This window comes from Eubalaena glacialis, chromosome 1 (assembly GCF_028564815.1).
Source record: "Eubalaena glacialis isolate mEubGla1 chromosome 1, mEubGla1.1.hap2.+ XY, whole genome shotgun sequence".
Classification (NCBI taxonomy): domain Eukaryota; kingdom Metazoa; phylum Chordata; class Mammalia; order Artiodactyla; family Balaenidae; genus Eubalaena; species Eubalaena glacialis.
Genome location: NC_083716.1, coordinates 239,747,952 through 239,774,239, shown reverse-complemented (window position 1 = coordinate 239,774,239; position 26,288 = coordinate 239,747,952). Strand labels below are relative to the sequence as shown.

The following is a 26,288-nucleotide window of genomic DNA, read 5'->3' as shown; positions in this document are numbered from 1 at the left end:
TAAATCTTCATATCCTTGGATTTGGCAATGGATTCCTAGATATAAGCAAGGAAAGAAAAAAATAAATCAAAATTAAAAACTTTTATGCTTTAAATGATACTATGAAGAAAATGAAACATAACCCACAGTATGGGAGATGTTTTGAAAATCATATATCTCATAAGGGACTTGTATGTATTTAGGATAAATTTTAAAATCTTACAACTTAATAATAAAGACAAACAACCGAATTAAGAAATGGACAAAGAGTATGAATAGAAATTTCTACTAAGAAAGATACACAAATGGCGAATAAGCACATGAAAAGATGTGCAATATCATTAGCCATCAGGGAGATAAGAGATATCACTTCACAATCACTAGGATGGCTATAGTCGAAGTCAATAATAAGTGTTGGTGAGGATGCGGAGACGGTGGAACCCTCGTGCGCTGCTGGTGAGAATGCAAAATGGTGCAGCTGCTGTGGAGAACAGTTGACAGTTCCTCTAATGTTAAACATCGAGTTACCATAAGACCCAGCAATTCCACTCCTAGGTATATACTCAAGAGACATGAAAACATATGTCCACACGGAGATTTATAGCAGCATGATTCATAAAAGCCAAAGAATGGAAACAACCCAAGTATCCATCAGTTGATGAATGGATAAGCAAATTGTGGTCTACCATACAATGGAATATTATTCATCCATAAAAAGGAATGTAGTACTGAAACATGCTACAACATGAATGAACCTTGAAAACATTATAGTAAGCAAAATAGTCGTGAAAGACCGCATATTTTATGATTCCATTTATATGAAATGTCCAGACAGGAAAATACACAGAGACAAAGTAGATGAGTGGTTGCTTAGAGATGGAGGGGTAGGGGAATCGGGCCATGAAAGCTGTCGGGCTGGGAACCGTTTTGGAGGATGAAAGTGTTCTAAAATTGATTGTGGTGATGGTTGCACAGCTGTGAATGTACTAAAAGCCATTGGATGGTGCACATTTAAATGGGTGTATTGGGTGGAATATGAATTAGGTCTCAACAAAGCTGTTCACAAAAGAGTCCCAGCACTCTAACAAACAGACATGCCCTCTTGTCATTTCCTTGTTTCCTTTTAAAGAGGTGATTTGTGACACCGAGGTGCCATCAGATCCACTTTTAAGTTCTGCTTTATTGTCAGCCCTCCCAGAAGCATCGCCCTGGTGCCATGTGGTCTTCAGGACGGTGGCTTTGGCCCTGCACACTTCGTCACACAGCTGGCTTTGTGACCCACGTCCTAGTCCCCAGAGCAGCATGGGAAGTGGCTCTGGGTGCTGGTGGGCACGGCGGTTGGGGGGGGATGAGGGGCTCCCACCTTCTCTACTCTTCTCTACTCGCCAGCAGGTGTTTCTTTGTGAAGTTCCTGCATCTTCAGGGGTGCTGGCGAAGCGGAGGATAGGTGACCTTCCTTGAGAGGACTGCGTGTTGTTTAAGGACAGGACGGTGGAGGGACGTGGTTGAGCCTCAGGTGATTATTGTCGGGGGCTCGCTGCCCTCCTGTCCCCCAGCCCGCTGTGCATCCTGCCACCAGTGGCCAGAGAGCAGAGCCAAGAGTCTCCCCTCCAGAGAGGGGTGTGAGCCGGGCCAGGCCAGAGAGAACCTGGCGCCGCCCGGTGGCCTTTCAAGGCGTGGTGAGGGGACACAGAGCCGGGGCCGGTGGCCAGGAGGCCGCAGCTCCTAGGGCAAGGATGCAGGAGCAGAGAGACGCCGCCAGCGCCGAGCCCCACTCTGCGCCCTCAGACCTGCTTGGGGGCTGTCCAAGGCTTGGGGCGCCTGCCTGCCTTGCCGCACAGCCAGGGGTGGGCCCACCACAGGAGGGTGGTCGAGGTGGGTAGCTCAGAGCCCCCTCCGCAGGTGGCGTAACGCATGACCAGTAGGGCCCTTGGGGGCTAACGCGGTCTCCCGGTGCAGCGGAGCTGGCCCCCTGTCGCCGGTGGAAGCGGAAGGGCACCGGCCTGCCCGAGGGGCTGGACTTGGACGAGCAGGGGCAGTGAGTGGCCGAGGGTGGCGGTGGGCTGGGCGTGCTGCCAGGCCGGCCCCGACCCCCGCTGCCCCGGACAGCACGGCTCTTGAGAGGCCTGGCCCTGCTGCGGGCGCTGGGCGTCCTGGACGGCGCCCGCCCACTAAACCCTGGTGGACGGGGGTGGGCTGGGCACGGGGGAGGCACACCCACCGGGCTCACCGTCCTCCTGACGCAGGTGTGCCAGGCCCACTCCCGAGGCGCGCCCGCTAGGAGGCTGCTCCCCCCACTGCAGACTCCCCCCGACTCCCACGCTGTGGTGCGGGTCCCCTAATGGTGTGGTGTCGTCTCCTGCCCAGTCGGGCCGGCCAGCACCCAGACGGCTTCCAGGGCACGGGGCTTGATTCCTGTTCCCAGTAGCACCGCACTGGACACAGGGCAGGCCCCGGGGCTCAGGGCCTCGGGCACAGGTGACGGGTGCCTCCCGACGGCCCACGTGGCTCCCCGGCAGGATTCCCTTCTTCAAGTTCTGCTACGAGTGTGGCCGCTCCATTGGGGTGCGCCTAACGCCCTGCACCCGCTGCTGGGGGATCCTGACCTGCAGCAAATACTGTAAGACCAAAGCCTGGAGCGACTTCCACAAGAAGGATTGCCACTCACTGATGGCCATCGGTGAGTCCAGGTGCCGGGCCGGGCTGCTCCTAGGACACAGGCACCGGCCTGCAGGCTGGCCGGGCAAGCATCCCCCATCATTCTCTGAAATTGCTCAAATTCAAGCCACTTTGCAGAATTCCCAGATGGGTCTGTGTGGGGACAGGGAGGGCACTGTCCCCGTGTAAGGTGGCAACGCCACGCTTAGTGTGCCCGTGGCTCCCTGGAGGTGTGACGTGACACTGGGGGCTCCTCTGGACACCTGGGGGCTCTGCTGACACCGGACGGCCCTGGTAGACAATGGCTCCCCCGGACCACAGGGCACTTGGCCTTGGGGCTGCTTCTGGAAGTTTCCTCCTAGCCCGCTCTCCCGGGTGTCTGTCGCAGCAGGCGTCTGCTTCTAGAAGCACCCTCCTCTCCCACCCTCCCCACCCCCCTCTGGTGGGCCGCGAGGAGAGCTGAGGGTGCGTGGGTAGTGACTCTCCCCGGCCCTGTGCTCCCGGTGAGGCCGGTGGTGAGCAGGGCTGTGTGCAGAACCGTCCCCTGGGACGTGGCCGGGCGGCCCGGGCCTGTTGGGGGCCAGGGAGAGGGGCAGGTGATGCCTGCTCTTTCTCAGAACCTGTCCTCGGTTCCACCGGAGAGGCTGGGCTGAACCCTGCCCTCGGGCCTGTGCCCCCGAAGCTCTGACAGACAGTGTCACCTCCGTTTCCCCCCTGTGTAGTGGGTCTTTTGATAACAGGCCCCCTGTGGGGTGCACCCTGGATCTGCTCACGGCACCGGGGGCTGGGTCCTCTTTGAGGAGCGATCACAGCGCACAGGGAGTCCTTGCCGTGTAACCCACACACGTGCGCGCACGGAGCACGGCACGCCTGTGCAGCCCTCGCCCCAAGTCGGGCTCTGGTCACCTGGCGCTGCGGCGGGGAGCGGAGTACCACTCTGGGAGCAGCAGCGCCGGCCCTCGAGGGCGTGTGGGCCCCCGGGGGACGGCCCAGGCCCCTCACCTTCTCCTCCTCCCTGCCAGTTCCTGGTGCAGGGGCCACCGGAAGGGCGAGGCCTGGAGGGTGGAAGGATCTCAGTAGCGGAGCCGCGCTTGGTGCTGAGGCTGCGGGGGCCGGGCTGCCTGTTCTCACCTGCTGGCAGCTGCACCTTGGGCTCGCTTCTGGGCTCCTGGCCCCAAGGAATCGAGGGCGGGGGGTCTGCGCCTGCAGTGCTGTGCGTAGCAAGGTCTCCCTCCTGACCCCCAATAAAGCGGCCCCCCTGGGCGTGTTTTGAACCCTCTCTGCCCCTACCCGGGCCAGGGGCTCCACGTCCGGTCCGCGCTGGCGATCTCACTGGGCCCCGTGGGCCTGGGCCGTCTGTCAGGAGAGGAGGAGGGCCGGAGGGTGCGGCTGGAGCGCGCTCTAGAGATCAGCGCGCTCTAGAGACCCACAGCCCTGCTCTCCATCCGGGCTCAGAAGGGACGGGCTGGGTGTCTCACGTTTCTGCCCACGGGCTCCAGGCTGTCCGCTGGTGTCCAGCGCGTTCATTTCTTCCACGTGCGTTTACTGAGTGTCTGCTTTGCCAGGGGTGTTCTGGGGGGGCTGCTGGATGTGGACTGAGACGGAGGAGGAACTAGAGGGTGACCGTGAGCCAGGAGCACAGCACTGCACTCCACGTCTGCTCTCGTGGAGGGGGTGGGGGGAAGGGGGTGGTGAGGAGTGAGGGCAAGAAGGTGGTGGTGCTTCCAGGGAGGAGGTGGCGGCAGGGGGGCTTGCTGCTGAGAGCAGAACCTCGGGGAGAGGGGCGGGGCGGGGCGCGGCAGTTGGCAGGGAGTCGGGGTTGGAGCCCAGCAGGTGAGGTCACCAACCAGGCAGGCTTTTTGCTGGTCAAGGCGGCACCTGCAGCCATGGGGGTTTTGCTTGACTTCCATAGCCTCTTGTTGGAGACGGGGCTCCCTATGTGGGAAGTTTGCTGGGGGCCATCCTGACCGATGCTCCTGTGAGGGGAGAGGAAGGCCTGTGGGCAGAGTGAGAAATGACCTTGTGTGTTGCTCTGGAGCTGGGCTGGCTTTTCAGAGGGGCTCTCCATGGAGGCTGGGGGCTAGGCCTTTGTAGCAGCCTCGGCTAGTTGTGGCTGCAGGCCCCCCGGGGGGACACATAACATGGCTGTGGAGGGCCTTCCTGGGGAGGGGGGAAGGGTGGGGGTGTGGCCGCCTCCCACTGCATCTGCCAGAAGGAAAACGTCCTAACTAGGACTTGTAGAAAAGTTAGAGAATATGGATACACAAAAGTAAGAAATAGTGAATGGCGATTATCCTCACACCCGGAAATTACCATGGTTGGCACTGTGGTGTGTGTCCTTCCGATTTCATCTATGTGTCTACAGACACCACACACACAACACACGTGCACACAGCACAGACGCACATGTGTATCTAAAGTGGGAGCACGGTCGTGTTCTAAACTAGGCCATGAACATCTCTCTATGCTACTAAATACTTACCTGCAACATCATTTTCCCCAAATGAAAATAGTTTGTTTCATTCTGGTTATGCAAGATGAAATCAGCGTAAAGCATCCTAGCCTACTCAAGTATAACTATCCTGAACATGTTTAGATTTTCATCTGTGCACGCATGCATACATGCGTGTATGTCCTCAAGCACCCCATGCACACGTGCTTTTTCACGCACTCCGTTCATTTACGTTAATTAAAACAAAGGTTAACTTTGCGACCTTAACCTGCCTTTCTAGAGCACCGCGCGGTCCTGTCACTTCCACGCAGGAACCCGAGCATGTCTGCCCGATGCCCCTGTGAAGGGCGTTTGGGTTCACCGTTCACCTGTGAGAGGGTGCTGCACACACACCGTTGGCCTATTTTTCCCTTTGTCTAAATTCACAGGCGTTAACCCTTCACACCTTTAGTTTTGCGTTCTGGGAGGTCACCGCGCGTGTCCCCACACAGCACCATCAGTCACGGGCTCTGGCACTGTTGCCCTGTCCGGTCCCCTGGGGAATGCTTGTACCAGTGTGAGCACACTTCCACACTTCCGATTCAACATTTGTCTTTCCTTTTGCCCTGCTTTCACTGGAGAGCTTTGCTCTCCCCGACTTGTGAGGACTCTACCTAAAGCACATCCCCTCTCCCTCTCCTGTGGAAAGGGCCTTCTCCCAGTTGAACTTGGCCACGTGGAATTTTCTACTCTCTTGTTCACTCCGTCTGTTCTGTCCTTCAGGGTCCGGTTTGCTGGTCTGCTTAGGGAGCAACCCTGGACGAGATTATACAAGGATGTGCCCAGATTTTACAAACGATTTTCTTGCACTATGGTTTTACCTGTAATTTTATAATCAGCCTAGAATTCGTTTTTGTGCAGGACCCGAGAGCCGCCTAGCTGGACCTCTCCCCCCGGGATTAATGGTGATCGAGTGTCCACTTCTGTTTGCTGCCCGGGCACACGTGCTCCTGGGTGCTCCAGGCTGCTGGCTCCACTGTCCCTGGGACAATCCCACCAGGGTTCTCTTCCCTCTGAAATGCACTAGCTGTTGTCCATACGCAGATGAATTGTAAATTGTCAGGTTCAAGAATGTCTTGCTGGGACTTTGTAATTATTTTCAGTGTTTAGTTTGATTGGGAGACAGTTAGCATCTCCTGTATGTTGTTTTCTAGGCAACAATATGTTGCTGTTGAATTTGATATTTTCCATTACAAAGGAATCACCGTCAACCTCCTTCACACCTCACATCAGATCTTCAGCAAGTATGCTCAGCTCCACCTTCAAAGTACGGCCCAAGGTCATGTAGCTCCACCCTCCACCCGCATGCCCTCAGAGCCCTCGCGCCTCTGGCCCTGCTGCGTCGCCACACCCACCCTGGCGCTCACCCCCCTGGCGCTTGGCTCCACCCTCTTGCTGACCGCCCTCCCCCAAACTTGGTTCATTCCCTCCCTCTGGCCCCCAGATGGGTGCTGCGATGTCCATTCCTTTCTGGGCCAACACGTGCACTGAGTGCCTCCCCACTGCCCAGCATGTTCTGCGCACCCAGGACACCGCAGAGGACAAGGGCACCGGGTCCCTGCCCTGGGGGGGGCCCACATTCCAGGAGGGAGAGCTGCTGTGTGGGGGAGGGCCACAGCTGCCGGCCTCCACAAGGAACTGTGTGCCAAGCTGAACCGCAGGTGCCACAACAATGCCTCAGTACCGTCCACGGGGGACCCAGCCCGCAGGCCCCAGCGTTCGTCTTACACGTGATCTGTGCCCACACCATGGACGAGATCGGGCAGCTCGGCTACTGCTTGTCCCCAGCCTCTGGGTGGTCGGCCACGGGCTCCGGAGATGGCGATGCCTGGGTCCGTCCCTCCCCGGCGTCTGTGGCTGTCTATCCCTTCCCCGGCACACTGGCCGGTGCTGCAGTGGTGCTGGATGACGTGGCAGCGGCAGGCCACCTGTGACTTTAAGGGAAGGCTTTCAGCCACTGATTTCTTAAAAGGATACGTGGCATTCCATTCTACAATTGTTGCGCTACAGTTAGTCGTCCCAGCTTAAATCTTACCTCTCTGTTCCATTGATCTATTTAATGGATGCTGCGCCTCTGTGTATTTTTACTTGTGTGGTGAAGCATCTCCCCATCACCGCCACCCTCAGGCCACAGGCCCAGCGCTGGCCTCTCCGTCCCTCCCTCACCCGGAAATTCAGCTGCGTCTCCAGAATATACGGGAACCCATCACCTCTCACCTTGCCCTTGGTGGTCCCTGCGGTGTCTGGGAGGCTGTGCCTCATGGACCCCTCCTTCGTGCCGCCCGTTCCCCTCCCACATTGCCGTCCACGGAGACTCCGACCAGAGCAGGGATACAGCCAGGCCAGTGGCCACCCGCTCAGGTCCCGAGTGCCTCGGGCAGCCGCCGGTGGGGATTTCAGACACAGGGATAGCTTGGGATCTTGGCTGTCCCTGGGGTCAGCTTTCCCCTTGACAGGCTCAGAGCAGGGTGGCGCCCGGCACAGCCAGTGTGTGTGGAGCAAAGGGGACCCCGTGCTAGGGGTTCCTGCAAAGCAAAACTCCCTTTCCAGAAAGTTCTGTGATGTTACTGAGACCCTCTGCCTGCTTCTGTTCTCTGAGCGTGAGGATGTGCCCCGAAATCCCACCTCCCTTCTCCTGGCCGCAGTGGGCTGGGCTGGCCGCTGGCCCCTTGGCTCTCTGAGAACTTGGAGTTCTGGTCACTTAGGCCCCGCTGCAGGAAGACGGGCCCCAGGAAGCTAGGGAGGCTGTGTCCAGGCTGCACGCTGGGCCCCACCTGTGCCCCCGTCGGCGGCCTGGACCTGGGGAGCCTGCCCGCCCCTCCCTCGTGCGCCCCTCCCCGTCGGGGGGTCGTGGCATCGCTGGGACTGCCGGTCGCCTGCTGGAGGCTGGTGGGAGGGGAAAGTCCAAGGTCGCTGGGGCAGCAGCGCTCGGGGTGAGACCGCCAGCGGGGGGTGGGCTGAGGCCAGGGAGCACGGCGTGCGAGGCCTGGTGACTCGCCGGGACCTCGGTGCCCCAGAGGGAGAAGCCCCGAGGGCCTGGCGCTGGGTCCCTCAGGGGCTGTGCTGGGCGTCAGGGCCACGAGGGCAGGAGGGGAGGGCCACGGGATCACTGCACAAGGCAGTGATCGACGGGTCTAAGTGACGGGGGTCAAGTTTTGGCGAGAGGGGGTGCAGGGTCAGAGCTCAATGTAGAAACGCTCAGCGTGTGCTGGGCACCTGCAGGAGGCGGGGCTGCAGAGAAGCGCAGCAGAGGAGCACATGGCAGAGGAGCACATGGCAGAGGAGCACATGGCAGGGCTGCCGGGGTGGACCCGTCAGCCGTGGGCGGTCATTGGAGCCGCGTGGCTGGACGGGGGGTGGGGGCGGCCTCAGGGTCAAGTCCTGTGTGTCCCGAGAAGTTGAGGGGAGAGCGGACTGCCCACGGCCTCAGGAAGGGGGGGCCGCGCAGTGGGATTTCTCCTGCCCCGGGCAGCTGCGGGGGGGGTGTGTGTCCGTGTGTGTCCGCGTGTGCAGAGGCGGTCACTGCCAAGTAGGTGGAGGGCCGGGCTGCTGGGGGCTGTCTCGCCGGGCAGCCGTTGGGGGGGTCAGTTTGCTGAGGGTGCTCCGAGGCGCTCCCACCCCTGCCTTCTCCCTCCCCCTAGCCACGCCCGCCCTTCCTCTGCCTCAAGAGTGTGCCCGGATGCCCCCTGGCTCCCCTGCGACCCTCGCTCGCAGCTTCCCCGCCTCCAGGCTCCTCTCAGCCAGCCACCTGGACGCCAGGTCCTCCCTCAGGCTGGTAAGAGGAGCCCTGGCACCTGCCTCGCCCCAGGCCCACACCGGGGGCACTTGAGGTGGGGGGGGGCAGGACGGCGCAGGGGGGAGGTGGCCCAGGGTGACCGTGGGCGACCTCAGAGCAAGGGTGGCAGCCGTGGCCTTCAGGGTCCAGACTCAGTGGAAGAGCAGCAGGTCAGGAGGGCAGTGGGGGAGGACGGCGGAGAGTGTGAAGGGGTGCGGGCGGGGGGTCGGTGATCAGGACAGTGGCCGGTGGTGTCTGAGTGGGGGAGGAGCGGGGGCGGGGGACAGGCCAAGAGGATGCTATGAGGGGAACCCATGTCCTCAGGGCATGAGGGGAGGGGACAGTGGGGGGGTAGGGGGCCGGAGCCTCTGAGCCGGAGGGACCAGGCCGGTTGGTAGTGCCCTGAGGGATGCCAGATAAGGTCTGGGGAGCAGCCCGGAAGCTGGGAAGGGGAGTCGGGGAGCCCGAGAGGGACACAGCCTGGGAGGAGGCCTTGGGATGGGGAAAGGGCAGTGGCATTTGGCCGGGAATGTTGGTGGTTGAGATAAAGGGCCTGGAATTTGGGGTGCTGGGGTTCTGCCCAGAGTCAGCATTCTATGCTCTGGAGAGATGGGGTGGGGAGCAGGGTGGGTCCCAGGAAGGATGCAGAAAACACAGTGCCTGGAACCTCAGGTTCCTTCCAGGCCACAGAGCCCCCGCCAGCTCGCCCTTGGAGCCTGGGGAGCTGGGCACCTGCCCCTCCCCCTTCCCGCCTGCTGCCGCTCCTCCTCGGGGTCCAGAGAGTGACCTTGAGCCTGGAGAGGCTCCCAACTTAGTTTCCTTTGTGGTTTGTGTTCTTGTTTTAGAAGAGACCACCCTCCACCCCCTTATAAGAGCTTCAAGGCCCTGGATCCGACCTAGTGCAACGCTGGAAATTTACAAAAGTCAACAAAATAATAAAAGGAGCCCCTGACCCCCCTCCCCCCAGGTGGGACAGGCGTCCACACAGGCGTCCATGCCGCGTTATGCTCATGTGAGGCCTGGCTTGTTAAGAACTGGCCGAGATGCAGGGAAGCCACCCCGTCTCCTGTTCTGGGGTTCTGCTTTCATTGGCATCTCCCTACATGACGGGTGGAATTGCTTCCACTGTGAGACCACACTGCACGATGCTTTGGAAGGTCTCTTTGCATTTCCTTGATGACAAGCGAAGTTGAGCATTTTCCATACATTTATTTTTGGCCCTTTGGAATTCCTTGTCTGTGAGTTACATGTGTGTGATCTTTGCCCATTTTTTGTTGTTGTTAAATTGCCTTTTTTAAAAATTGATAGCAGGAGCTTCTTCTCTACTCTGTGACCTGCACTTCCCCGTGTCCATGGTCTTTGTTGTGCGGGCTTGGACGTCAGTGCAGCCGTGGTCGCCCCTCGCATCCCTTGTGGCCCTCGGCTTTGCTTTGGGAAAGTTTGCCGCGTCCTCAGGTCATACACTGCCGTCTTCTCTGTTTTGAAGCATTGCTTTCCACCATTTCCCTCCTTATTCCGTCCCAAATTTATTTTTGTTGATAATGTGAAGCAGGGGCCTGTTTTATCTTCTCCACGCGGTAGCCCGCGTCCCGGCACCACCTGTCTTATGGTCTTGTCTCCCCCACCCCTGGCAGTGCATGTCGGCTCCCGCCCCTACACACTCGCCTTTTCCAGAATGTCGTCCAGAAGGAATCAGCTGGCGTGGGCCCTGCAGCCTGGGGGCTGCGTTCAGGCTGCCAGCCTGTGAAGGAGGAGCGGGGGGCTCTCACTTCTACGGGGGTGTTTGTTCTACCTCCCACCCCACTGGGTCCAAGACTTGCTCCCCCTACCCGCCCACCCCCCCCGCAGACTCAGAGCTCCTGCCCACCTGCCTCCTGCGGGGGTCCCCGCCTTCTGCGGGGGCATCCCTGCCTCAGCTCCACTTGGTGCATTTCCCAATCTTTTTCTCCTGTTTTCTTTTTAAAAATAGACTTGTTCTAACCTTATGGTTTCCATCTCTCCCTTTTCCCCTCTCTGATACTACACAACACCTAATTTTATTTACTGTTATTTATTGAAGTATACTTGATTTACACAGTCTTACATTATCAATAGTTGTAGGTGTACACCATAGTGATTCGATACTTTTATGGATTACACGCTGCACAAAGTTATTATAAAATATTGACTGTATTCTCTGTGCTGTACATTACATCCCTGTGACTTATTTTATAACTAGTAGTTTGTACCTCTTTTAATCTCCCTCCCTTATTTTACCCCTCCCCACCCATCCTCTGGTAACAACTTGCTTGTTCTCTGTATCTGTGAGTCTGCCTCTGTTTTGTTATATTTGTTTTGTTTTGTTTTAGCTTCGACATATAAGTGAAAACATACAGTACTTGTCTTTCCCTGCCTGACTTATTTCACTTAGCATAATACTCTCTAGGTCCATCCATGTTGCTGCAAATGGCAAGATTTCATTCTGTTTTATGGCTGAGTAATGTTCCACTGTATAAATACACCACATCTTCTTTACCCATTCACCTGTCAGTGGGTACTTAGGTTGCTTCCATATCTTGGCTATTGTAAATATTGTTGCTATGAATATTGGGGTGCATATATCTTTTCAAATTAGTGTTTTCCTTTTCTTTGGATTATAAATACCTAGGAGCGGAATTGCTGGATTGTATGAGAGCTCTATTTTTAATTTTTTGAGGAAACTCCATGCTGTTTTCCATAGTGGCTGCACCAATTTCCATTCCCACCAACAGTGCCTGAGGGTTCCCTTCTCTCCACATCCTTGCCAACACATGTTATGTCGTCTTTTTGATGATAGCCATTCTGACAGGTGTGAGGTGATATCTCATGGTGGTTTTGATTTGCATTTCCCTGATTGGTAGTGATGTTGAGCATCTTTTCATGTGTCTGTTGACCACCTGTCTGTCTTCTTTGGAAAAATGCCTGTTGAGGCCCTCTGCTTATTTTTTAATCAGATTGTTTTTTTTGATATTGTGTTGTGTGAGTTCTTTATATATTGTGGGTAGTAACCCCTTATCAGACATATCATTTGCAAATATCTTCTCCCATTCAGTAGGTGGCCTTTTCACTTTGTTGATGGTTTCCTTCACTGTGCAAAAGCTTTTTAGTTTGACGTAGTCAAACTAAATTATTTTTGCTTTTCTTGCCTTTGCCTGAGGAGACAGACCCATAAAAATATTGCTAAGAATGATGATGTCAAAGAGTACTGCCTATGTTTTCTTCTAGGAGTTTTATGGTTTCAGGTCTTACATTCAAGTCTTTAATCCATTTTGAATTGATTTTTGTGTATGGTATGAGATAGTGGTTTAGGTTGATTATTTTGCATGTAGCTGTCCAGTTTTCCCAACACCATTTATTGAAGAGGCTGTCTTTTCCCCATCATATATTTTTGCTTCCTCGTTGTAGATTAATTGACAATGTGTGAGTGGGTTTGTTTCTGGGCTCTTTATTCTGTTTCACTATCTAAGTGTCTGTTTTTGTGCCAGTACCATTCTGTTTTGGTTATTATAGCTTTGTAATATAGTTTGAAATCAGGAAGTGTGATGCCTCTAGCTTTGTTCTTCTTTCTCAAGATTGCCTTGGCTATTTGGGGTCTTTTGTGGTTCAATACAAATTCTGTAATTGTTTTATTTCTGTGAAAAATTCCATTGGTATTTTGATAGGGATTGCATTATATCTGTAGAATGATTTGGGTAGTATGGACTTTTTAACATTAATTCTACCAATCTGTGGGCATGGGTAGTTTTCCATTTATTTGTATAGTCTTTATTTTCCTTCTTCAGTGTCTTATAGTTTTCATAGTACAAGTCTTTCACTTCTTTGGTTACATTTATTCCTAGGTATTTTATTCTTTCTGATTTGATTGTAAATGGGATTGTTTTCTTGTTTTTGCTTTCTGATAGTTCATTATTAGTGTACAGAAAAGCAACAGATTTCTGTATATTAATTTTGTATCCTGCAAATTTACTGAATTTTTATTTATTATTTCTAATAGTTTGTTGGTGGAGTCTTCACGGTTTTCTCTATATAGTATCATGTCATCAGTAAATAGTGACAGTTTTACTTCTACCCTTCCAGTTTGGATGCCTTTTCTTTCTTTTTCTTGTCTGAATGCTATGTCTTCCAATTCTATTGTTAAATAGAAATGGTGAGAGTGGGCATCCTTGTCTTGTTCCTAACATCTTAGAGGAAAAACTTTTTACCATTGAGTACGGTATTAGCTGTTGGTTTGTCATAAATGGCCTTTAATATGTTGAGGTACATTCCCTCTCTACCAATTTTGTTGAGAGTTTTTATCATGAAAGAATGTTGAATTTTGTTCTGCTAGATGTTTATTGAGATGATTATGTGATTTTTATCCTTCGTTTTGTTAATGTGATGTTTCATGTTGATTGATTTGCAGATATTGAACCACCCTTGCATCCCTGGAATAAATCCCACTTGATAATGGTATATGATCCTTTTAATGTATTGTTGAATTCAGTTTGATAATATTTTGTTGAGGATTTTTGCATCTTTGTTCATCAGGGATATTGGTTGGTAATTTTCTCTTTTTATAGTGTCTTTGGTTTTGGTATCAGGGTAATGCTGACCTCATAGAATGAGTTTGGAAGGGTTCCCTCCACTCCAATTTTTTGGAAGAGTTTGAGAAGGATAGGTATTAACTCTTCTTTAAATGTTTGATAGAATTCACCTGTGAAGCCATTTAGTCCTGGAATTTTGTTTGTTGGGAGTCTTTTGATTATTGATTCAGTTTCATTACTAGTAGTTAGTCTGCTCAGATTTTCTATTTCTTCATGATTCAGTTTTGGAGAGTATATGTTTCTAGGAATTTATCAATTTCTTCTAGGCTGTCCAATTTGTTGCTGTATAACTGTTCATACTGTTTCCTTATGATGGTTTGTATTTCTGTGATATCAGTTGTAACTTCTCTTTCATTTCTAATTTTTAAAAATTTGGGCCTACTCTTTTTTTTTTTTTCTTGATAAGTCTGGCTAAAAGTTTATCAATTTTGTTTATCTTTTCTAAAAACCAGCTATTTTACTGATCTTTTTCTTTCTTTCTTTTCTTTTTCTTTTTTTTTTTTTGTCTCTATTTCATTTATTCCCACTCTGATCTTTATTATTTCCTTCCTTCTACTAACTTTGGGCTTTGGTCTTCTTTTTCTAATCTTTTAGGTGGAAAGTTAGGTAGTTTATTTGAGACTTTTGTTTGTTTGTTTCTTGAGGTAGGCCAGTATTGCTATAAACTTCCCTCTTAGAACTGCTTTTGCTGCATTCCATAGATTTTGGAAAGTTGTGTTTCTATTTTCATTCATTTCAAGGTGTTTTTAATTTTATCTTTGGTTTCTTCATGGGCTCATTTTTTTAGTAGCATGTTGTTTAGTCTCTACATGTTTTTTCCCCCCAGTTTTCTTCCTATAATTGATTACTAGTTTCATACCATTGTGGTCAGAAAAGATGCTTGATATGATTTCAATCTTCATAAATTTGTTAAGACTTGTTTTGTGGCCTAGTATGTCATCTATCCTGGAGAATGGTCCATGTGCACTTGAAAAGAATGTGTTTTCTGCTGTTTTTGGATGGAATGTTCTATAGATATTTATTAAGTCTTTTTGGTCTAATGTGTCATTTAAGGCCACTGTTTCCTTATTGATTTTCTGTCTGTATGATCTGTCCATTGACATAAGTGGGGTATTAAGGTGCTCTACTATAATTGTATTACTGTCAATTTCCCCCTTTATGTCTTAATATTTGCTTTATATATTTAGGTGCTTCTATGTTAGTTGCATATATGTTTGTGAACGTTATATCCTCTTCTTGGATTAATCACTTTATCATTATATAATGCCTTTCTTTGTCTTTTGTTATAGACTTTGTTTTAAATTCTGTTTTGTCTGATACGAGTATTACTACCCCAGCTTTCTTTTTGTTTCTATTTGTGTGGAATATCTTTTCCCATTCTTTCATTTTCAGTCTGTGTGTGTCTTTAGTTCTGAGGTGAGTCTCTTAAAGGCAGCATATGGATAGGTTTTTTTAAAAAAATCCATTCAGCTATGAATGTCTGTTTAATGGAGCATTTACTCCATTTACATTTAAAGTGATTATTGATAGGTATGTACTTATTGCCATCTTGTTACTTGTTTTCTGGTTGCTTTTGTAGTTCTTCTCTGCTCTTTTCTTCTTTTGGTCTCTCTTCCCTTGTGGTTTGATGATTTTCTTTAATGTTATGTTTGGTTTCCTTTCTCTTTTTTTGTGTGTATCTATTGTAGGCTTTTGGTTTGTGGTTACTGTGAGGTTCATGTATATCTCTGTCTCTATATATCTATGTCTATATCTATGTACATATCTCTATATCTATCTGCCATCTATCTAATTTGTTTTAAACTGATAGTCATGTAAGTTCAAACACATTCTAAAAACTCTACATTTTTTTACTCCCCCACTCCACATTTTGTTTTTGATGTCATATTTTACATCTTTATGTGTATCTCTTAACTCCTTATTGTAGTTAATTTTGTGACTTTTGTCTTTTAACCTTTGTACTAGCTTAAATTTTAAGTGGCTGATCCACTGCTTTTACTGTATATTTGCCTTTACCAGTGAGATTTTTTTTTTTGGTTTATTATTATTATTATTTTATTTATTTATTTTATTTATTTTTGGCTGCATTGGGTCTTAGTTGCAGCATGTGGGATCTTCGTTGAGGCATGCAGGATCTTTCGTTGTGGTGCGCGGGCTCTTCGTTGTGGTGCGCGGGCTTCACTCTAGTTGTGGTGTGTGGGTTTTCTCTTCTCTAGTTGTGGTGCACAGGCTCCAGGGTGCATGGGCTCTGTAGTTGTGGCACGCAGGTTCCAGAGTTCATGGGCTCTGTATATTGTGGCAAGCGGGCTCTAGTTGAGGCGCGCGAGCTCAGTAGTTGTGGTGCATGGGCTTAGTTGCCCCACAGCATGTGGGATCTTAGTTCCCTGACCAGGGATCAAACCCACGTCCCCTGCACTGCAAGGAGGATTCTTTACCACTGGACCACGAGGGAAGTCCCAGTGAGATTTTTTTCATATATTTTCTCATTTCTTGTTATGGTCTTTTCTCTTTTGCTTAAAGAGGATGCTTTAACATTTCTTATAAGGCTGGTTTAGTGGTGACAAACTCTTTTAGTTTCTGCTTGTCTGGGAAACTCTATCTCTCCTTCACTTCTGAATGATAATCTTGCTGGTAGAGTATCTTTTGTTGTAGGTTTTTCCCTTTCAACACTTTGAATATGTTGTGCCACTCACTTCTGGCTTACAAAGTTTCTGCTGAAAAATCAGCTGATAGCTTTATAGGGGTTCCATTGTTTGTGACTCTTTTTCTCTTGCTGCCTTTAAAATTCTCTATCTTTACCTTTTGCCATTTTAATTATGATATGTCATGGTATGTGTCTCTTTGGGTTTATCTTGTTTGGGACCCTCTGTGGTTCCTGGACCTGGATATCTGTTTCCTTCTTCAGGTTAGGGAAGTTTTCAGCCATTATTTTATCAAATACATTTTCTGCCTCTTTTTCTCTCCCTCTCCTTCTGGGACCCCTATACCGTGAACATTAGTATGTGTGATGTTGTCTCAGAGGTTCCTTAAGCTGTCCTCATTTTTTAAAAATATTTTTTCTTTTTGCTGTTCTGATAGGGTGATTTTCACTATTCTGTCTTCCAGGTTGCTTATGTGTTCTTCTGTATCACCTAATCTGCTGTTGATTCCCTCTAGTGTATTTTTCATTTCAGTGTCTTCCTCAGCTCTGATTGGTTCTTTTTTGTATTTTCTAATTCTTTGTTGACGTTCTTACTGTGCTCCTATATTCTTCTCCCAAGTTTGGTGAGCGTTTTTCTGGACCATTGCTCTGAACTTTTTATCAGGTAAATCACTTATGTCTGTTTCATTAGTTTTTTTCTCCTGGGGTTTTATCTTGTTCTTTCATTTGGTACATGTTCCTCTGTCTCATTTTGTTTGACTTTCTCTGTTTGTCTCTATGAAATTATGCAAAACAGTCACCTATGCTGGTCTTGAAGGCCTGTCCTTGTGTGGGAGCGTCCCTGTGCAGTCTGTGTGTGCCCAGTGGCTTTGGTGGGAGAGCTGGGTCTGAACTGAGCATGGCCACACCTTCTGGGGTGCACTGGCAGCTGCCGCACACACCACCTTACGCACTCTTCCAGTTTCCCCATCATCCAGCGTTCTCAGGGGGCTCTCTCTGGGTGGTGGGTAGTTTTTGGCATGTTGTAGTTTTTAAATTTGCTAATTTTTTTTTTTTTTTTGCTAATTTGCTGGGGATTTTCTATTCCCTCTCTCCCTGGGGGAATCACATTCTGCCTTACACTGGGCGAGCTCTGTGGGTGCTTTTGTATCTGCTCCTGTCTGTCGTCAGCTGAGGACCAGTGGGACTCTGATGCTGCTGGGAGATGCCTCTGCTCAGAGCCCTGGCAGCGAAGCTTTCTCGGCCCCCACTGGCCAGCAGGGAGAGCTTTTTGTTCCTTCCACAGTCCAGGCCATACAGGGCTGCCAGCTCCAGCTGCCTGTCCCATGCCTGTCTGCTCACCTGTGATGCCCAGAGGGAGTGTTTCTGCATCTGACAACCACTCACACACTCACTGCAACCACACAGGGCTTTTTTTTTTTTTTTTTTTTTTTTTAAGTGCATTGGACTTAGCTCTCCTGTGACCTCAGGTAGCTGTTGATTTTATAAATACTTTGATTTTGCCCAACATTGCAACATGTCTGCCAGGAAGTGGGTCATTTCAGCTGAGGCTACCATGTTGCTGTGACCTCTTCAAAGTAGACATTTCTTAATATTTTCTCCTGTTTCTTGATATTCTCATGTCGGGACAGTCGGTCTGATTCCCCAGGTCAACACTGCTGCATATTTTGAGATCTTTGGCAAGTTCCTTGCTGGTGTGTTTCTCTGCTTTCCCAGGCTGGGTATAGAAATGGGTTTATGCTAGAAACTCTGCAGGTTCCTGTCCTTATTTTCAGGCCACACGAAGGGAGGAGGGAAGTGTTTAGGGTCACTGAGGTTTCACTTTCGAGGGTGGGGTCCTGTCTAGAAGGAGTCCCTGCTGTGCAGAGGGAGGGTCTGCTGGGGTCTCCCGGGATCCCACCCATGTGCCCCATCTTTGATGGCTCTGTCACGTGTCTTCACTTTCTAGTAGGGACACAGACACCCTCATTCTAATCCTTCCATTATTCAGTAGGGTCTTATGGTTGGGGAGTCACTTCTCCATCCTGGATGTGACTAGCACTTTGATTATAAACATTTCTAGACAGAGGGCTTGTCTCCAGGTAAAGGAGTGCCGAGTGTCACCTGGAGGGGGGCAGAGAATGCATTCCTGCATGCGTGTGCGAACACTGGTGTGTCTGAATATGTGTGTGCATGCTCGTGCATGTGTGTGCACTGCAGACACCCACGCTGGCCTTGCCCAGGCCACCCACAGGTAGCTCCCTGTGGAGCTGGCTGATCTCTGCCCGTCAGTGTGGGTCGGTCAGGATGTCTGTGGCTTCCTGGATTCCCATGAGGAATGAACGGGGACCAGGAGCCAAGGAGGGGGAGCCTCTCACTGACCAGCACCTGGCCTGGGGTGGGCAGGGCTTGGGAGCTGAAGGGTGGTCCGGGGCCTGGCCCAGGGCAGGGAGGGCCCAGTGCTGCAGGGACAAGGCAGAGAGACCCCCGAGGTGGGCCCCCTCGCTTCCTGCTCCTGACCCGTCGGCTGTCACCTCACCTGTGGACTCCTTTCCCCCGACAGGGAGAATACATCCAGCTCTGTTCAGAAGGAAACCCTTGCAGCAACGTGGCAACGAGCCACAGAAGTCTGCGACCCTGAAGCTGCCACGCAAGTCGAGGTGCTTATATTCCACCTACAGTCACAAGTGAGCGTCTGGGCGCCCACCTGCCTGTACAGGGCTCCAGGAGGAGCTGGGCCAGCAGGAACGGGGACCACCCTAGGACTCGAGGAGGGTGGGCAGGTGAGCACGCAGTTGCTGCCCGGCAGGTGTCCAGGGAGGCCTGAGCTTCGCCCCAGGCGCAGCAGGAGCTGCGACCCCTGCAGGACTCCCTCCGTGGAGCTGCATTCTCCTCCCAGGGGGGGCTGCCTGGCCCCCCCCGGACCCCGTGCTGGGGGCCTGTTCCTTACACTCACGGGGCCCAGGGTCCCGGCTGCTGGTCCTTCAGTGCTCCAGGGCCCCAGGTGACAGAGAAGCTTTGCGGAACGTTTGACTGGCAGGCCACTGTGGGCTGCGACACCCAAATAAAGTGACCCTCAGTGGCTCCCGCCTCTACGTTGCAGCCTCTGGCTGAGGTGCCGGGCCCTGCACTCGGTGCGGCGCTGCAGAGGCCGGTGTCCAGGTGGGGCTGCAGGGCCCCCCGGGGGCAGAGGGGGGCCTGGCAGCTTTACTCAGGGATCCCACGGGGCTGCCTGGGGAGGGGCAGGGTGGCTGGGCAGGGGTCCGTGCTCTGGTGAGAGAAGCCAGGTGTGGCAGGGCTCTCTCTGTGGCACTGGGGGCTGACTGGACCATCAGGATGTCCCGCCAGGCCCGACCTCAGGAGACGCTGGTCCCCATGCTCTGACCTTCTGGGCATCTCTGAGGCCACTTGGCAGAAACTGGTAACGGGAACCTTCCTGGGACATGTGTCCGGATGTGTGTGTACAGAGCAGGGGCGGTGAGGGTGGACGGCAGGGGGACCCCGGTTGGGGGCAGGACATGCACTCTGCAGCCGTGGGCCACACCGCCAGGCGCGATCTGTGTCCAAGCCCCTCCTGACCTCCCAACCAGCCACAGCCTGCTGTGCACGGCCCACGGCACACCCTTGCAGCCGGGCTGAGCACAGCGGGATCACTGCAGCCACACGCGGTCTCCAGCCTTTTATTCATACGAGGACTCAAAGAACACACGTCACCTGCTGACACCGTGCAGCACAAGGAGACAGCAGGCCTGGCCGCTGCCTGGCCAGTGACCGTGGCAGGGCCGCCCCTTCCAGAGATGCACGTAGGGCAGGGCCAGAGTGCAGGCCGCTCTGGGGCCGTCCATGTGTAGCTCAAGGGTGGCCGTCCTGGCACACGGGTGGTCACTGCCCCAGAGCCCCTGAGAGTTCAGCTAGCCCTCACTCGCAGGGAAGGAGGCCCCAAGCCCAGCCCCCTGCCCAGGCACGACAGGGTTACGATGGGGCGGGTGTGCCTGTGAGGCTGGGCTGCTGGCAGAGTGCAGGACCCCACACATCCCAGAAGCCCTAACCAGTGGCCAGGGGCCCCCCCGGTCCTGTGAGGAAAAGCAAAGCAGCGCGAAGCAGCCTTCTGAGGGCCCGGGGGCTGCTTAGGACCACTTTCCCTGGCCATGGTGGCTCAGCATCCCCCAGACCCTCAAGGACCACCCTCCCTTGCCCGGCTCCCTCTCTTGCCAGACCCTCCCCAGGCCCTGCAGAGGGCAGGGCCCAGGAGGGTGGGCCCACAGGTCTACGGAGGGGCCTGGATAGCCTGAGTGAGCGGGGGTGCGCCCAGATCCCAGGGCCGCAAAAGGTCGCCCGGGATCTTCAAAAGCATTTCGGGAGGAGCTGAGAAAGCAGCTCTAGGTGAGAGAACGGGAAGCACTTGCAGAGGATGCACGGCTGGAAAAGCCCTTAACTGTCAAAGCTCCCCGGGCCCTGCAGCTGGTGGGGTCAGGGAAGGGATGTCCCTCCGGCCTGCAGAGCCGGGTCTCGCTGGCCCTGAGCTGAAGTTTCACCAGCCACCCAGCATCCCTATGGCCAGGTGACAGCCAGGGGTCACCTGCAGCCCTGGCCTGTGTCGCCCTGAGCTGGGACTGGCCCTGGGTCTGGGCGGAGACAGGGGGCAGGACAACGGCAGGTGGCGCGTCTGCACAGCCAGAAGTCCCCGTGTGGGCCGCGGGCCCACGTGGATGGCCAGGAGCAGCGGCCCAGCCCCGCAGAGACGCAGCTGAGAGCAGAGCCCAGAGGTGGCTCTGGGGGGGCGGGTCAAGGTTCATGCATGATCTCAAAGGCCCCGTTAGACCCTGGACGGCGGGAACCCCGACGCCCTCTCAGGGATTCTTGGGCGCTGGGGGTGGGCCTGGCTTTCAGACACCTGGAGCCCCCGGTGCTCGGCGGAGCAGGCGGGAGAGGAAGGCACGGCTCGCGCTCCGGCGGGACACTGCTCGGGCCGCCTCCTCACAGGCCCTGGTGCTGCCGTGATGGCGCAGGAGCTGGGGGGAGAGACGGCACTGGCATCCCCGAGGTCCCTGAAATGCATGGCTTTTGGGGACACAGTTTCCTGCTGACCTGAGGGCCTCATACAAAACTAAAAGCCAGGGTGGCTGGCAAAGCCACTCGCCCGGCCCCCAGCACGGTCACGGCCGTGGCCCCTCGCCGGCCCTTCCTGTCCCGCCCCGGGGGCTCTTGGCCGAGGGAGTTCAATACCGTCTGCTTCGAGTTTTGGCAAAGTCAGTCCTTGGCCTCGGTCCCTGGGGCCGGGCAGTTACCGCCACCGGGGCCTGGCTGCTGAGAGGACCAGGGTGAGAACGGAGAGGAGCAAGAGGCACGTGCAGGGCCGGGGGCAGCCCGTGGCTGACGTCTTCTGGCCCCCCTGCTCGGAAAGGCCGGGGAGGGCGTGGCTCAGGGGCGTCCGGGAGCTGGAGCCCTTCTTGCTGACCCTCCGGCCACACTCGTCGTCTGGGCAGCCCTCGCCGCTGCCTGAGCCGCTGCCGTCATCACCTGGCAAGGAGAGGAGGCTCCAGCGGGCCCGCCCCGCCCTGGGGACCCCGAGAGCCGTGGGCCCGCCCAGCCCTGGGGACCCCGGAGCCGCGTCCCCCTGCCTGGGCCTCCCGGGCCGGTGACGCCAGCTCCACCCTGACCGCAGCACCCCGACCCCCTGGGCCTGCCGAGGCTGGGAGGACATCCGGGCTGGGTCACAACTGTGCCTGGGGGCAAGGGGCAGGGGGACTTTGTGACCACACCTGGGCAGCGGCTGCGTCCTCAGAGCCACTGTGGAGGCCGCGGGGCTGGGAGGGCCCCGTCCCCGGCACCCTTCCCCAGCTGGGGGTGCTCCCTGGCGCTCTGGCACCAACCCTAGGCTCTCAGCCCCCAGGCCCACCCGGGGCCGCGCTCTCACTGGCGTCCTGGAAGTCCACGTCGTTGCCATTGTAGGCGCTGCGCAGACGGTTGGTCATGATCTTCAGCTGCATGATCTGCTGGCGGATGGTCATGTCGGGCTTGGTGATGTCCACCTCCACCTCGGGGTTGTTGATCTGGTTGGCCAGGCCATCGCCCATCACCTCGGGGAGGTACCTGGAGGCCGGAGAGGCAGGCCCTGGGTCACTGCCCCGCTCCCCGCACAGGGGCACTGCCCCAGCATGCCTGCCCACACCCCTCCCCCCGTCAGGGCGGTGGCAAGCCTGAGACCCCCCCCAGAGGCTTCAGGGGCCGACGGGAGCCCATGCAGGCCCCACTACGGCGGGGTGAGGACGCGATGAGCACGGCGCCTGCTGTGGGGAGCTGGCACAGGGCCAGGGCTCAGCCCTCATCCCAGCTCTGCGTCCCGCTGCGTGTCCCACGTCAGGTATGGCCCTGTGCACACAACACCTGGTGCCCCAGACCGGTGAGGGGCCGTGGAGGAGGGACAGACTGTGTCAGCCGGGGGGGCACCTACCGACCCTTGGCCACCCCGTTCCAGCAGCGGTCATCGCTGGCCGCGCTCATGGCCAACTTCTCACTGCACAGCGTCCCCGGGAGGCTGATCCAGAAGTCCTGGGCATCTCGGAGCTGGGCCTTGGCCTCGGAGACCTGCAGGGCAGCAGTCAGGCCACCGGGCACCCCGGCCCAGCCTGCCCTGGACCCCCAACCGCGCCCACCCGGGGCCTGCCCGGCTGAGGGGCCACTCACCAGCTTCTGCAGCGTGCCCGTGGGCGGCTTCTCCGGCAGCGCCAGCTTGCCCCGGCGCCGCTTCTCCTCGGGCTCAGGGCCCTGGGGGTTCACCTTGGGGTTCCCGCAGCTCTGGATGACCTGGGGGAGAATGCAGGGGTCCTGGAAGGGTACGAGGCGGTATTTGGGGCGCCCCCCCTCGCCCACTGCACGCCCCTGCCCGCACCTTGGCCGTCAGGGTGTCGCTGCTGTCCTGTAGGGCGCCGATGGCCTCTGCCAGCCACAAGTGCACGCCGCCGACGACGCTCTCTGCGCCCGTCGGGCCCCAGAACTTGTCTGTGATGAGCACCATGGAGTCTGGCACAGGCGTGAGCACACACACAGGGGGCACTTTGTACGTACGCGCACTGGCTCGCCATGTGCCACCACGCACACGGCAGCTTGTACGAGACAATACATCTGCACGTCGGCCCACTTCAGGCCAGCCCGTGTACACGTTAGCGCCTGTGTGCGTCGGCACACGTGTAGCTTGAGCACGTGTGTGTAAGCGTACGCCTGTCGGCACACGTACACCTGGCCCACCACATGCCTGTGTTACCTCACACGTTTCCTGTTGGCTCGAGGCATGCCATCACACGTCCGTGTTAGCACGTGTCTCAGCGTGCATGTGCGCTGGCCCATGTGTCAGCACGCGTTAGAACTTACATATCTCGGTGTACAGGCACGCTGAGCCCTCACGTCAGCCCACGTGTGTCGACATGGATGCACGCAGGCTCACCTCACAGCAGCAGGTGTACACACTGTGGTACATCTGTGTTGGCACAGGTGCTTGGTGACCCACGTCACGTCGGCACACCTCAGAGCTGGCCCACCCCAGGGCAGCAACGCACACGTTAGCTCACGCACGGGTTGGCCCGCTGTAGGTCACACACGTGTTGGCGCGCACGCACTCGGCGGGGAAGGGCAGGACTGTGGCCCCGCGGGGCTCCCTCCCGGGCAGCTGCCCACGTTGCACTCTGTTCGGGACGTTCAGGGGGCATCTTGTTCCTCGCCCCAGGGACCGCCCGCTCCAGAGGACAGGCCCGGTTCTGCACGCCCCCAACCCCCCTTCCCGCAGGCGGCGGCGGCAGTGGGAGCTCACCCAGAAGGTTCCTCCACTCGGCGTCCAGGTCGGCCTGGTTGGCCAGGCAGCCCTTGAGCACGTTGCGGCAGTAGTCGGGGCAGGGCCGGGCGCCGGGCACACCCAGGCAGTGGGCGCAGTACACCAGCTTCATGACAGACCGTGAGCACTCCGGGCTCAGGGGCACCTGGGGAGCCAAGGCAGCCTGAGCGCAACCCCGCAGCAGGTGTGCAGCCCCACGAGGCGCGCCGGGGTCCTTCTCAGATGACCAAGCAGGCCTGCTGGCCGCGGCGGGGCTCCGTCTAATAACCGGTACGCTCACAGTGCCACGACTCCCGGAACACGGTGGTCACGAACCCTCCCAGGGAAGCGGGAATACCGCCCACCGCGCAGCTGAACGGATGGAGGCTGGGGTTGGGGAGGCTCGTTAGGGACCCCAGTTGGGGTGGAGGTGGCTCACCCCCAGGGCTGCAGGCGCCTGAGGCCGATGCCCTCCCACACCCGACGCTGGTGGGTCTGACGGAGCGAGCTGCCCGACGGGGCCAGGCATCCCCCGCCCCAGCCTCGGAGCACGCATCTCCCTCATCTCCCGTCTCCCGTCCACCTGACCCCTGGAGCCGGCTCAGCATCCAGCCGCAGCCCTCCTCCTTCCCTTTCTGCCCGGGACCGGCCTGGCCATCGCTGCCCGGAGCAGAGCTCGCATGCTGGATCCTCCCATCCGGCCGGGGTGGCGGGTGGAAGGAGGCACCGGGAGGCCCAGGGCCCCGGGGTTGGGGGCGCGGGGACGTGCGGCAGGGGGCGGGGCCTCCGCGCGCACCTGGGCCACCTTCCGGACCACGTCGCTGGCCACGCCCAGGCCCTGCACAAAGGCGCGCGCCGCCACGAAGGCGCGGGTGGCGCGCAGGCGCAGCTCGCGGGGGGCCTCGCCGAAGGGCCGCAGCGGCTCGGCCTGCTTGCCCAGGCAGTCCAGGTAGTCGTCGGGCAGCAGCAGCTGCGGGTGCAGCTGCCGGAAGAGGCGCTCGAGCAGGCGGGCCCAGAACTCGGCCAGCGTCTCCTCCAGGTGCAGGTTGGCGCCACGGTAGTAGAGGCGCAGCTCGGTATACAGGTCGCGGAAGGCCTTGGCGTTCTGCACGTACAGCTCTCCGAAGGCGCCCGGGAAGGCCTCCTGCAGCGCCCGCTCCGAGTCGTTCAGCAGGCGCTGGAAGTGATCTGCGCGCGGGAGACGGGCGTCAGGCCTTCCCAGAGCCCCCCGCCCACCCCGCGTGCTGTGGCAGCGCGACCGGCATTAAGGGGGCTCCACCGGGGACTCCCGGTGCTCTGAGAGTCATCAGAGCCTGCACGGGCCCTGGGTGCCCGCCCCCACGGGGCTCTGAGACCTCCCCCTCCTGGCCCGGGGTCTGGGCATCCAGAATCCATTTCTGAGCTGGGCCTGGAGCAGGGGACACACGGTGCCTCAGTGCCCCCCGAGATCACCTGGCAAGGGTCTGTGTGGAGGGGCAGGAGGGTGCTCTGAGTGGGGGGTGGGACCCACTGGGGGAAGAAGGCCCAGGGCGTCCCTCGCCTGCTTTCCCTCCCAGCAGCTCTCCTTGCGTCCCTCCCCCTCCCCCGGCCTCTCTGTCACCCAGCCAGGCCCCCTGCCCTGGGGGTGTGCCTCTGTGCACTCTCCACCCTGCCCACCTCTGAGGCTCTCCTGGGCTTCCTGCCCTCCCCCTCCGTCCTCATCTCTCTTGGACACCCTCTCTCTGGTTTTGGAAGCTGGCCAGCCTGAGGGTCTGGAGAGGGTCTCCCGCAGCCCTCGGGATGCACCCAGAGTCCCGGACAGGGTGCCGAGGCGGGGCGTGAGCGTGGGCCGCAGACCCCTGTGGTTTTGGGGAAATACCTCTGTGCCCCGTGTGCTGAGAACGAGGCCCCCAACGCTGTCCACCCCTTTCAGCAGGGAGACTGCAGGGTCCATAAGCACACAGACCATCCACTCAGATGCTTCCTCGAGAGCTGTGGCCAGCCCTCCCCACACAGGCCCAAACTCGGGTGTCCAGGGACACAGGGCCAGGTTGGCTTTGCTCTGAGGCGTGGTGGACATCAGGCCTCTGGCCCTCGGACCCGTGTCTACACTCACCCCACCCAAGACCCTCCCGCAGCTCCTGCTGTGCCCCTGCAGCTCCCCAGGTGGGAACTGCGGGAAGGAGCGGACAGTCGAAGTTCCCATCCAGCTCCCGCCGTGGACTCCGGGTCCTGGTCCCCACCCCAGCCTCTGGCCCAAATGGGCAGTCTGTAGCTCAGTCACTAGCCCAGCAGCACACGGGGTGGTCGTGGGGCCCCCAGCCCCATCTTTTGAGCAGGGTTCTGCTCTGAGCCAGGCCCCTGGCAGCCAGCCCAGA

General features: G+C 56.0%; 2 protein-coding genes across 2 annotated transcripts in view; one reads left to right on the top strand and one right to left on the bottom strand.

The window, feature by feature from the left end:
• Positions 1–19,194, top strand: part of ANKMY1 (ankyrin repeat and MYND domain containing 1) — a 36,692-nt gene extending 17,498 nt beyond the window's left edge. The window contains exon 6 of the mRNA XM_061191453.1: positions 18,688–19,194. Coding sequence (XP_061047436.1) covers positions 18,688–18,815 — 128 coding nt within the window. The 3' untranslated portion in view covers positions 18,816–19,194. The remainder of the gene's footprint in view (positions 1–18,687) is intronic.
• A 596-nt stretch (positions 19,195–19,790) lies between these two features.
• Positions 19,791–26,288, bottom strand: part of GPC1 (glypican 1) — a 29,870-nt gene continuing 23,372 nt past the window's right edge. Inside the window, exons 3-9 of the mRNA XM_061189048.1 lie at positions 24,728–25,119; positions 23,932–24,097; positions 23,017–23,147; positions 22,812–22,931; positions 22,579–22,712; positions 22,042–22,217; positions 19,791–21,644 (exon numbers count right to left, since the gene is read on the bottom strand). Of these exons, the coding sequence (XP_061045031.1) occupies positions 21,409–21,644; positions 22,042–22,217; positions 22,579–22,712; positions 22,812–22,931; positions 23,017–23,147; positions 23,932–24,097; positions 24,728–25,119 (1,355 nt within the window). The 3' untranslated portion in view covers positions 19,791–21,408. The remainder of the gene's footprint in view (positions 21,645–22,041; positions 22,218–22,578; positions 22,713–22,811; positions 22,932–23,016; positions 23,148–23,931; positions 24,098–24,727; positions 25,120–26,288) is intronic.